The sequence below is a fragment of the Nematolebias whitei genome, chromosome 4 (assembly GCF_014905685.2).
Source record: "Nematolebias whitei isolate Nwh7 chromosome 4, NemWhi1, whole genome shotgun sequence".
In the NCBI taxonomy this organism is placed as follows: Eukaryota; Metazoa; Chordata; class Actinopteri; order Cyprinodontiformes; family Rivulidae; genus Nematolebias; species Nematolebias whitei.
The window spans coordinates 30,933,868-30,946,260 of record NC_056501.1 but is presented as its reverse complement, the minus strand read 5'-3'; the positions used below and the strand labels follow the sequence as shown (position 1 = coordinate 30,946,260).

Sequence of the window (12,393 nt, the reverse complement as noted above, 5' to 3'; positions counted from 1 at the left end):
GTGTTTGTAAGCCTTTGGATGGTGCCAGTCGGGCGGTTACGTATCAGGGGTTAAAGTGGGTATCACTCTGCGTGGCTGCACTCTCAACTTTATCCCAGTGCTGTTTGTCCGGAATTATTTAAATGGCGCAGTGTCCCCGCAGAGCAGATCAAGCCCACTTACAGGTCAAGGTGTTAATGAGAAGACCTTAAGCCTTCTGTTGAGAGCGACAAAGGCCAGGTGGAGGTGGAGAGTTAAAAAGGGGAAAGGTGGCCAAGTAGAGATGTTCTCTGCACCTTGAAGCCCGGGTCCTTCTCATCCGCAACCACCAGCTGCTCTGCTGTCTCGAGAACACAGGTAAGCTCGCTTTTCTGAATTCCCTCAAGACCTAGGTTGTTAAGATTTATACACTAAGCAGGATGGAAATAAAGTGAAGCTAGGACAAGATCTATAACTGAGCCAGTCGACTGTGCCAAGGAGACTGGAAAACAGCCAAGAAGGACGGAGGAGTGGCGGACCTATTAAAGTGCTCTGCCAATTTTTGTAAAGCCTGGCACAGGTTACATTGTTAAAGACACTCAAATTGATTCATTTTACATCCAATAATCTGCGGTATACTACAAGATGTCCACAAAAAGGTTTATGCAGTTTCTAAGTGACTGCTAAATATGGTTTTCACCTTATAAAAAGAGAGTGACTTTAAACTTGTGAGAGGGTGAAAAGTTCATCAACAGTGGGATTTAACTAACAATACAAATTGATTTTCTGTCATTTTTGACAAATCCTTACCACTTACAAGAAATGGAACTGCAAGGGCTACACAGCAAAGAGCTTGACTAGCCTTGAGAAAGTGACTTATAACCCTGGTGGTTTTGTATTTTAGTACAATTACACATTTACATGTTGCTATAAAGCATTCAAATGAGCTGGGAAATAAAAATAAATAAAAAGCAAATTTTCAGGAATCCTGCAGAGCTAATTTGAAACCTATACTTTGAATGATGTCTAAAACGCAGTAATAGAATGGTACCAATAAATGTCACGAAAAACAAACGTTAGACGTTATATTTGATTTAAAAAAAAAATCCTGTTCCATCAGGACAAATTAAAAAAATTAAAAGAACCTTAAGTTGTTTGAAAAAAAATGCGTATTGCCTGTCGACTTGCATGCAAAAGTTTTCAACAAAAATTTGGACTGATCCGTTGACATGGAACCATTTTTGAAGTTACTAAGGTTGATTAGCTGTAGCAGCCATCTTGATTTTTGTTAGCAGCGTGACAGCTTACTGGTCACAGTAAGAAGTTCCTGGGTTCAATCCCCAGTTTGGACCTATGTTCTTTCTGTAGCAGGTTTGCATGTTCTCCTCGTGTTTTCAGGTTTTCTCCGGGTACTTTGGTTTCCTCCCACAGTTCAAAACATGCATGTTGTACCTTCAGACCCAGGCCTCCCTTGCAAGAGACCTGTGATCTCAATGGGATTTGTCTGCATTTAGCTTAATAAAATGGTAATTAAAAATTGGTTACGTTCACACCAAAAGTGGCCTTTTTATTATTTTATAAACATACCTTTGTTTGCTAGCTTTAAAGCTCATATTTTGAGTCAGGATATGGCTGTCTGCCGTTTGGCTTGTCTGGAATTATGAATTTTACCAACAACAACAAAAAATCTGAAAAAACAACATTTTGATCTAACAAGGCTGAATCAGTCCACTGGACATATTCTTATTTGTTGAAACATTTCGTCTTTTATCCAGTGGGGTAGAGGCAGGGCAGCCGACTCAGGACCCGCAAGTCCCAGGTTCAATCCCCAGCCATTCCCACATGCCGTGATGTCTCTGAGCAAGACAACTAATCCCCAATTGCTCCCCGGGTGCTTACAAAGCTAACTGCTCCACCTGGGTGTACCTGATGGGTTATGCAGAGAACTCATTTCAGCATCGTATGGGAACATAACACAGCAATTTACTTTACAGAAGACTTCTTCAGTCTGAGGAGCTTCAAGCAAGTACCTGGATTATTGAGCGTTCATCAGGACATAATTTGACACGCTCGGTCCTGTTGTTTTCTTTTTGTGCTCTGTTCCAAGCGGTTTCCCTCTCATGGCCAGGGTACCATGGGTGGTGTCGGCACTGGTACTGCTTGTGTTCTGCTCTCCAGGGGCTTCCTCAGCCCCCAGCGGACACCTGTGTGGTTACCACCTGGTGGATGCCCTCTACTTCGTATGTGGAGAGAGGGGGTTTTTCTACAATCAAAACCGTATCCACAAACGAGATCTGGAACAGCTTCTTGGTAAGGATGCTCGTTTTAGCAGTACAACCATAAAAAATATATATTTTCCTTTTTGGGAAAACCAATAAGGCAATTTTGAATTGTATGGCAGCAACACATCTCAGGGTAGTGAGGACAGGGGCAACAAAAGACTAAAAATGAGTTGTATGAAAAATAGACCCTGATGGAGGAGTTTTGTAATAAATTTGAGTCATTGATAACAAGTCAGTATGAAGGCTGAGTATAAAAAAAGAGAAATTTAGAGATCCCCAATCTCTCAGAAGTAAAAATGGGCAGAGGTATCCACTGCTCATAGCATCATCAAAACATTTAGGAGAAAACATTGAGCTCAGAGGACAAGGCTGAAAGTCAGTTTTGGATGTTTGTGATCTTCAGGCCCTCAGGTGGTAAACCAGATCTGATTCTGTTGACACCTCGGCACCGACTCGGGAACATTTCCACAAATCACTGTCTGTCAACACCATCCACAAACGGTGGTTAAAGCTCCATCATGCCAGAAACCACCATCCAGACACAGCGCCATCTTCTCTGGGCCAAAACTCAATTAGCATGGACTGAGACAAAAGAAAACAGTAGTTTTATGGTCTGACAAATTAAAGCTTGAAATTATTGTTGAAAACCATGACTGTCATGTCCTCTTAACTAAAGAAGGGTGGAACCACTGCTTAAGTGTTTGCCTCTCTCATGGTATGGGGATGCATATGGCACGGGCAGTTTAGACATCTGTAAAACACCGTGAATGCTGAAATGTATATACAAGTTTCCAAACGATGCTCCCACCAGATATATTTTTCAGGTAGTCAGCACGACAATGCAGAAGAATCTGGGTGCTGAACGGACCTGCAGTCCACCGCTCACCAACAGAAAACTTCATCACGAAATAAAACATCCAGGACTGTTAAACAGCAAGAATCCTACATCAGAGAAGACTGGGACATCCCCCTCAGTTCCCACGGAGTGGGGGGGTTCACAGTGGTAAACATAAGCCTCTCCCCACTTTAAGATGTGTTGCTGCCATCAAACTCAGATCACCTTAGAACAACTGTTTCCCATGTTTTATTGTGGAAAAAAAAAAAAGTTTGAGATTTGCAAATCAATGCATTTTTTTACGTCTCAATTATTTCATCATTTGGTTGCAGTTGCTTGCTTCCTGGTTTGTACAGAAAAATATTTTCAACGCCTCCTTGACAGTGGGAGTTTAGAAACTAACACGATGTTGCCGAAAGACCCCAGCATGGCACTTTATGCCAGTTCTGCATTTTCAAAGCACAGACAAAACAAAGAAACTAAATGTGCTAGCTGAATGTTTAACAGCAACACCGTGCAGAAAATTCTACTGCACTAATTTGAAACATTGGTCCATCTCATTATTTATGTGCCGAATCCTGTCTCCCAGCTTCTCTTATTCAAACTAACTTTTCTTTTTTGTTGTTGCTTTAAACTTCTGATGCGACAAATCATTTATACAGAATCCTGCATTCCTCATTAGGCTCCTCCTGATAGCCTAAACATTATTTAGATCTCGCACCTCAAACATTCGACGGATGTTTTGAAGCCAGCATCAGGGTGTAAGTGATGCTACCTCTGCTGGAGCTGCACCACATCACTGCTGCACGAGCAAAGAGCAGCAAGACTAAGTGCACTAGTGATTTTCTTTAAGTGATGGTTTCCCTGGTGTCTATGTGTTCATTTATCACTAGCCTGAAAAAAATAAACATGATGAGCTACTGGACAGATTGTAATGAAAGATTCAGAAAGCAATCAATATTTGTATATCTACAACTGTTTAACCATAGGTTATCAACATTAGCCAAAATAAAAATGCTGTCGATTTTATACAAAAAAAATAAAATAAAAAAAATCAAATATGGCATGGTAGTTGCTGAGTCATCACAAACACCAACAAAGTCCAACAAAGTTCAGTTAGATCATCTGGACCGTTTCTTCTTTTTGTTGTTGTGTTCATCTTTCATCCAGAGGACTTCTTCAATGGCAGCAGAGTGGCACAGTTGGTAGAGCTGCTGCCTCTCAGCGAGCAGGCAACCCTGGTTCAAATCCCAGTCTGGGGCCTTTCCGGGTGGAGTTTGCATGTTCTCTCCGTGCATGCGTGGGTTTTCTCCGGGTACTCCGGTTTCCTCCAACAGACCAACTGGTATAACTCCGTTTATGAATACGAACTGTCTTAATGTACTTAGAAAAGTATGTGCTCCATCTCTGCTGATTTTCATGAAGCTAATTTACGCCACTTGTGTTTCCGTTAAAATCATTGACATATTTACGTCATGGTCAAAATGACATGCAGCTTTATGACGGAGCGGCGCCATTTCACCAGGCTGGGGTCAGGTCTAATGCATCACATACATACTGTATCTTAACTAATGATTTGTAACGAAAATATGAGTGGCATAAATTAGCTACATGAAGATCGGTGGAGATAGAGCATGTACTTTTCTAAGTAAGTCAAGACCGTTTTCATACAAAAACAAGTGATCCGTGCGACCCGGAAGCACACTGCGGATTGTGCTTCTGTAACAGATTGGGGAATGACCCGGCTGATTGGCAACTCTAAATTGTCCCTAGGTGTGAGAGAGAGAATGGTCGTCTCATTGTGAACCTGTGATGGACTGGAGACCTGTCCCCAGGGTGTACCCTGCCTCTCGCACGACGACTGCTGGACCGGCGACCCAAAAAGAAAGCGGGTCAAGATAATGGATGGACTTCTTCAGTCTGAGGAGCCGCAACAAACTGAGTCCCACAAGCAGCACCACCACATAGTGGACCAACCAGTTTGCTGGTGAGCCAGCAAACTGCAACCATCAAACTGGCTGGTCCACTATGCGCGTGCTGCTCGTGGGTCCTCAAATTGATGAAGTCCTTTCGATGAAATATATCAAATAACCTGACTGAACTTTGTTGGCTATTTTTTTTTACCTGGATTATCGAGCATGAACTTTACTTCAAGTGTTAATGATCAAGATCTTGCATAAAACGGTGCATTAAAACAATTTGACCAACACCGCTCTAATCTGTCCCTGAGAATCGCACATTTGTTTCAAACTATGCGAGGCAGCAGGCAATACTTATTTATTTAAGGATTGTTTGGCCTTCATTTCTAGTATCTTTTTAATAAATATGCAAAAAGTCTGAGTAGTAGTTTCAGGACGTTTAAATACTTGCAGGAATAACACCGTTTTTGGAAATGTTTTCCACTTCAAGGGTTCCTGTCTAAACGGGTCAGACAGGAAGTGCAGCAGTGGAGAGTTCTGTCAGGCCGGGATGAACCCAAGGTGAAAAGAGGCATCGTGGAGCAGTGCTGCCATACCCCGTGCAGCATTCACCACCTGGAGGGCTACTGTGACTGACCCACCATTTCACAACTAACGCCACTCAGTTTGTAAAAAGGTCCTGAAGTCAATTTCTGGCCCCGATACTTGCTGGCTATGTCTTATCAACTGAAGGAAATAAAGCTTCATGACCCACAACCCGAGGCTCCTCTCTGCAAACATGTGAATTTGTGTTCTAGTGGCTGCAGGACTTGGACTGAGCAGCTGCAGTCCTGCAGTGCCCTCTACTGGCTCAGAACAGACATGGCAACGATGAAGCAATCAGTGTTCTGTACGGAACATTTACGCAGATGAAGTCAATAAATCTGGGAAACTTGTGTAAAACGAGCAATACAATTTGTCTTTATTTACAAAAAAGAAACAATTTACAATCTTCCCACATGAAAAAAGTTAATAAAATTATCATTATCTAAAAAAAAAAAAGACAGGAAAAATCTAGTTGAACACATTTTTACACTTTTCACCTGGTTATACACTTAACTACCTGTGCCAAAGATGTTCCTAGACTTCTGTAAAGTACTTGCATGCAAACGCAGTCCCGATGAACTCTGTGGGACAATATAAAGTTTAATTTGGAAAACACAAACGCATAGTTTAAACATTTAGAGCTTGTAACTTTGACAGAAAATAATGACAAAACTCAAAATAAATGATTTGTCTTTATAGTTGTCTGAACTTGTCCACCAGAAGAGCTCTATTGTTCTTTATAGTTTCCTATCAAACAAACAAAAACAAGAAGAGTCACAATCAAAATTACGACGAAACAAAAACTGATTCGAGGCGGTTGAACGTTCGGCGTTCACCTTCTTTAAGCAGTTTGGTTGTTTCGGCTCCTCTGTTCTCCTTGTCGTGCTGGAAAGCTTTGCTGGGATCAAACCTGCGACGTGCGGTGCCCGGGAGCTTAGCTTTCAGCTGCTCCACGTCGCTCTTCTGGCGACTCACGAGAGAACGAAGCTTCGACACCTCCTGCAAGCACACGTTTACGAACAGATCGATAAAACGAAAGAAGAAGCAAAAAGGAGACACAAAATATGCTGCTCCACTTTATTTCATTTACCTGCTTTAGGGAGACGTTCTCATCTTTGAGCTTCATCACGTGCTTGATCTTTTGCTTCTGGTTGTGGTGCCCCAGGAGGCTAGCGTAAGCGTTAGCTAACTTATTTAATTCTTCTTGGTTGGTCCCGTTCTCATTAAGCAGCACCGCCCGCTCTGCTGCAAACGCATTAAGTTGTTCCTGTGGGCACACACCAAACGACATTATTTAATTTAACTAGCATCTGAAATAAAATACAACTTCATACAATTAACTGTCAAAGTGCATTTATTCCAATCACTTCATGTTAAATAAACGAAGACGACGGACCTGAAAAGGTCTGACTTTAGCAAACAGTTCCTCATACTGTTTCTTCCAGCGCTCAAGTTCAGCACACGAGCAGCTAAAAAGAGAAGAAAATAAATAAATAAATAAATCAGCGAGTTGTAAAAGAAATGTTTAAAAAGTAAAACTCGACCTCGTGAGGCCAGAGAAAACCCCCTGGTGCTCACCTCGTCTCTTGTGTTTCAGCTAATTGTGTTTGGAGCTGCCGTCGCTGCTCCTCCACGTCCCACTGCAGCGAGACCTTCTCCTGACTCAGAACTTCCACTTGCTCCCTCAGGGCGAGGTTCTCCTGTCCGTGGTTTTCCAGCTCGTGCACCAGAGCCTGTGCCTTCTCCTGCATGAGGTTTAATTGGGCCTGGAGGCCAACCTTCTCTTGTTCGGTGTCGTCCAGGCGAGCCCGAAACTGATCTCGGTCCTGTTCGGCGGTGTTTAGCTGGTTTTCGAGCACACGGCTGAACTCTTGAAGTTTCACCTCAGACAGCGAACTCTCTCTTTCCTCGTTTAACTTCTCAAGCTCAGCGTGTAGACTCTGTACCTCTGACCTGACCTGCTCGTGGTTCTTCCTCTCAACTTCCAGTGCTTCTTTTTCCTCCTCCAGAGCTTTGTGGATTTTTTCTTTCTCCTCTCGTTCTTCTCGGAGCTGCTTGATTATTTCTGCTTTTTGCCGACTCATCTCCTCCAAGACTTTCTGGGCTTCTTCCCTCTCATGCTGGAGTTGAGTTAAACTCTGGTTTCTTTGTTCCTCGAGACGACTCAGTGTCTCTTCCTTCTCATTTATCTGCAGCTGCAGCTCCTTCTGAAGCTGTGCCATTTGAGCCGTGTGGCTCGCCTCTGCGGCCTTCATCTCCTCCTGTCTGAGTGCAAGGCGAGCCTGAACCTCCAGCAGAACTCTGCGAGATGAACGAGAACAGAAGTGAAACGCTGACAAATATTTCAGCGTGGACAGAAAGTGAATTTCAGGCATACTTTGAATTCTCCTCAGCTTTTGCTTCAGCCAACAGTCTCTCCTGGTGCTTGTTGGTCCACTCCTTCAGCTTTTTGACCTCTTCCTCTTTCTGTTCAACCATTTTGTTCATTGCCTCCATCAGCTGCCGGGTCACTCTCTCCACCTCTGCTTCCAGCTCTCTCCGGCTTTCTTTTGCTCCTCTTAGATCTTCTTTGGTGCTAAGAAGTGAGACAATTGTTCAGTGAAGCTCAGACACTGACAGAATTTAAAGGTTCAGACGAGCACAAATCAAACTGAGCATGAGGAAATCCTGACAGCTGAGGGCTCACCTTTCCAGCTCCGAGACAAGATCTTCCATCTTTTTCTGGGAGTCTGTGTTTGCCTCCTGGAGCTCTCTCACTGTTGCTAAATGCAGCTCTGTCATCGATACCCCATCACTGCTTTTACAAACAGACAAGCATATGATCTTATGATATAACCTGGATGGCAACCTCGAAAGTCATAGGGTCACATATTTAATAATATATGATGCATGATCATTATATTTTATGATCATGTAAATAATGAAAGCCTTATGTGAATTGTACAACACAAAAATGGAAGACTGTAAAAGGTCAAAAGCTACTGGCAGATTAATCAGAGCTATGAGAAAGTTGCTAAAGCAAATTACTATGAAAATATATATATTTATCACTGGAAATATGTAAAAATTAGATTTTGTGTTTGTTCTGGTCGGTGAAACATATGCAACTCAATGTCAATCTAAAAGACTATCTATAAATTTATTTTTATTTATACAGGTAGTCTCATTGGGTCAGTTTGTAGTAGTATGAGTACTTCAAGTAATTTCACTTTAAGATTTTAATTCTAAAATCGATTTTATCAAAGTTAATAACCAGTTTGCATCAACGTTCAGCACATATTGTTTTCAGACATCTGAATTTGAACTGGAAGATTTTTTCTTTCTATTTCTATTTAAAAATAAGTGTATTATAAAATATATATTACTCTTTAGATACATTTTTTTATGAACCACCAACTTGGCTCGGAGATGCTGCAAGTTTCAAAGATTAGAAGGCCGCACTTTTTATTTGACCTGAAAAAGCTCCTCAGAAGAAAACCAAAATCGTGAACTGAAAAGAAATCCAGTTCGCCTAGTTTATAAGCTCTTAGGATCCCCATTAATAAGGCTATAAAAAGTAAACTGTAAAATATATATATATTTGTACCTAATGTGCTGTGAAGTAGTTTTTTAAAGCACAGAGCAGAAATAAATTATGGCCTTTTAGGGCTGCTTTTGATACAAAGAAATTATGTAAAAATACTCTGGAGGATGAACACCAAAAGGAAACGAGTGGCTTTCATTCAACATCTGGTTGTATTATTTAAACAGTCTCTACTTTCAGGTACTAACAAAAATAGATTCAAATGTTTACAGAGGTCTGATTCTCTTATCAACAGAGTGAACATCACGAAGGAATTAAGTCATGTAGACAAGCAGATAAAACCCAGATCAGACCGGTACATTTAACCATCACAAAGGTATCTATTTAAAATGATAGTATTTGTTTTAATGGGGTACTCACCCCATGGCCTGTCACAATAACAAATTTTGCTGGGTGATTAATTGTCTCAGAAATTATTGCGATAAACGATAATATTGATAGAAATTTGACAATACTTAGTAATTATTGTAAAATTTAAGAAGAAATGTTTATTAATTTGTTTTGAGTGTAGTACCTTTTTTGACCACCGATGGCAGTATAAGACTGAACCGAAGGACGGATAGTGAAGGAGTGAGCAGCGTGTCTAATAAAAATGGGAGACCTTTTGACACGACATGGGCCATCTCTCCGATTCTAAAGATGGCGGACACTCTGTGTGGTTTGAGCTCTTTAGTAGAGCATTTTTCACTCAAAGCTTTAATTTAAAAAAAAAAAATCAGTAAACAAGTTCTCAGCTTCTTATTGCAGAGAAAAACAACTTTGTACACGAAGGCACAGGTTTCTTCCGTGAATTTTGAAGCTTTGACAAGACAGAGGTTTTTTCCCCAAGGTCAGCTTGTTAGCTTAGCTCATAGCTTAGCTGCTTTTAACGATCCAAAAACATGATTTGAGACGGTTAAATGGATTTTAAAAAGAAAAGAAAGGGAGGGGTCGTTGAAGAGCACCGCAGTTGAGACTTTTGTCCTCCAGTGTCTTCAGAACGAGAAACACGAACAAACGATAGAGTCAATAAATAAAAATGAGGTTGATAATTTTAATTTATCATGCGATTAATTGATTTATCGTTTATGGCGACAGGCCTACTCACCCCTCCAGTAGGCTGTTCAGCTGTCGCTTCAGCTGTTCTTTTTCCTGCAGCAAGTTCTCGATGACCTCCTGACTTTTTTCTGCCACCTCCTGCCTCTTCAGCTCTTGCTCCTCCATAACAGCCAGGTCTCCCAGTATCTCCTCCATCTCCTCCTTCAGCTGTCTCATTTGCTGCTCAGACTCCTCTCTTTCCTGCTCCACCAGTGTAGTCAAAGAGTCCACAAGAGCCTGAAGACAAAGAAAAGTACCGGTAGTTGAAACAAACCTCATACTGTTGCTGTATGTTTTAGACGGATAGGAATGAGTGCTTGTGTAACCTTTTCCTTCGTCAGCTCCTCAGTAAGCGCCTCATGTTCTTGCTCAAGCTGAATCTGTCTGTTCTTCTCATCTCTGTTAGCCTGCTGTAACAAGTTCAGCTCCATCTTCAGCTCCTCTATTCTTCTGAGCCCTTCTTCTTGAGTTTTGTCTAAAACCAAACAACAACAAAAAAGGAGATATTCGATAAATTAGAAACTTTTAATAGAAGTTGAAAAGGAGAAGGAAGCTACTGGAGTCAAGCTGAACCTACTTCTTTCTTCCTCAGAGAACAGACACCTCTGTTCAAGATGTGCCACCCTCTCGTCCAGCTCCCTCTCGGTCCTCCTGAGCACCTCTCTCAGTCTGGCGAGCTCTGCTTCTTGCTGACGGACTGTTGCCTGAGAGTCCTGAACTTCTTGTCTGGTCAGCCTCATTTGCTTCTCCATGTCAGCCACTGCCTTCTTTGCCAACTTTAACTCCGTCTCTTGGTACTCTAATCTCTGCTCCGCTTCCTGTAAAGCCTCTTTCGACGCCTGTAGGTCCTTCTGGAATTTCTGGGCATCTTCCTCTTTTTGCCTCAGCAAAACCCGAGTAGTTTCCAGTTCTGAAGTTCGCTGCTCTAGTTGCATCTCTAGTTGACTGTAGACAACATGTAGACTGTAGTACATGACAAATAGGTGATAAAGAATAGAATAGAAAGAATCTTCTTACTTTAGTTTTTCCATTTGAAAACCAGCAGCCGTGTTCTCCACCGTCTTCTCTTCAATCTTCAAACGAAGTTCCTACAAACACATCAAGATAATTTTCACATTTTTCATGAAAAAGTTACATCAAAAAGCTGCATTTTGTTCTTAAAGATGAGGTTCGTACTTGTATCTGGTCATTTGCTTCATCCAAGTATCTCTGAAGTACTCTGATCTCCTCCCTCAATTCTTGGATCACCGCTGCAAAACAGAATTTCATGTTTTTGAGCATCAAGAAAAACATTTGAGACCTAAACATTGTTTGGTAAGCAGGAGACGAGATAAAATAAATTGAACAATATGCAATGTGCGCTAAAAATGCGAGACCTTTTGACATCTATGGGTCAACTTGGCAAAATGAGGTCAAAATCAACAAGATATTATACAGCGCTCACCATTTAATCGAGCGTTTTCATTCTCAGACTCGTCATTCTGGGATTTTGTCTCCTGATGCAGCTCCTCTAAAGAAAAAAAAAAAAGGTTTATCTGAAAAAACTAACTTGTCTCTTAGTATTCTTATAAAGTCATAAATCCTTACCCAGGTCTTTGTTCCTGTCAACGAGAGAAGAAACAGCTGCCTTGGCTGCCTGGAGATCCACTTCTAACGCCTTCAGTTGGCCTTCAGAGTTAATTTGTAGGAGATTTAACTCCTGGACATAACCAGACATATGTAGAAACAATCAGCCAATTTGCTGTTGACACAGCCTCAGAAAAGGTACAGTTAAGTCTTTATGAAAGAAAAGACATACCTGGTTTTTAGCATCCAAATTGTTCCTAGCTTCCATCAGCTCCATTGTGAGAGAATTGATTCTCTTTTTTGTTGTGTCAGTAGAAACCTAATAACAATAGTGATCTTTTGATATCCTCTCAATGATATTCACAGGATACTATTAAAACCATACATACAGGTCCTTCTAAAAAAATTAGCATATTGTGATAAAGGTCATTATTTTCCATAATGTAATGATAAAAATGAAACTTTCATATATTTCAGATTCATTGCACACCAACTGAAATATTTCAGGTCTTTAATTGTTTTAATACTGATGATTATGGCATACAGCTCATGAAAACCCAAAATGCCTGTCCCAAAAAATTAGCATAT

At 41.1% G+C, this 12,393-nt stretch overlaps 2 protein-coding genes across 2 annotated transcripts; one reads left to right on the top strand and one right to left on the bottom strand.

Annotated features, from left to right (window-relative positions):
• The first annotated feature begins 2,078 nt into the window (after window positions 1–2,078).
• Window positions 2,079–5,630, top strand: insb (preproinsulin b). Its single transcript, XM_037675979.1, has 2 exons — window positions 2,079–2,268; window positions 5,485–5,630. The coding sequence occupies exons 1-2, from the start codon at window positions 2,079–2,081 to the stop codon at window positions 5,628–5,630; spliced, it is 336 nt and encodes a 111-aa protein (XP_037531907.1).
• A 358-nt stretch (window positions 5,631–5,988) lies between these two features.
• Window positions 5,989–12,188, bottom strand: hmmr (hyaluronan-mediated motility receptor (RHAMM)). The gene is made up of 16 exons (XM_037675089.1): window positions 12,177–12,188; window positions 12,038–12,124; window positions 11,827–11,938; window positions 11,684–11,749; window positions 11,416–11,489; window positions 11,257–11,327; window positions 10,817–11,184; window positions 10,566–10,714; window positions 10,250–10,476; window positions 8,266–8,376; window positions 7,957–8,154; window positions 7,158–7,880; window positions 6,976–7,048; window positions 6,670–6,846; window positions 6,416–6,578; window positions 5,989–6,326 (listed from the first exon to the last, which is right to left on the bottom strand). The coding sequence occupies exons 1-16, from the start codon at window positions 12,186–12,188 to the stop codon at window positions 6,307–6,309; spliced, it is 2,631 nt and encodes an 876-aa protein (XP_037531017.1). The 3' UTR covers window positions 5,989–6,306.
• Window positions 12,189–12,393: the final 205 nt, after the last annotated feature.

Excerpts from the sequence above, each read along its gene's own strand:
- insb (XM_037675979.1), top strand. The coding sequence starts at position 2,079 with ATGGCCAGGGTACCATGGGTGGTGTCGGCACTGGTACTGCTTGTGTTC. Across the intron at positions 2,269-5,484 it reads AGATCTGGAACAGCTTCTTG|GGTTCCTGTCTAAACGGGTC; the intron begins GTAAGGATGCTC and ends TTCCACTTCAAG.
- hmmr (XM_037675089.1), bottom strand. Across the intron at positions 10,715-10,816 it reads GTTCTCTGAGGAAGAAAGAA|ACAAAACTCAAGAAGAAGGG; the intron begins GTAGGTTCAGCT and ends GTTTGGTTTTAG. Across the intron at positions 10,477-10,565 it reads AGGAGCTGACGAAGGAAAAG|GCTCTTGTGGACTCTTTGAC; the intron begins GTTACACAAGCA and ends CTTTGTCTTCAG.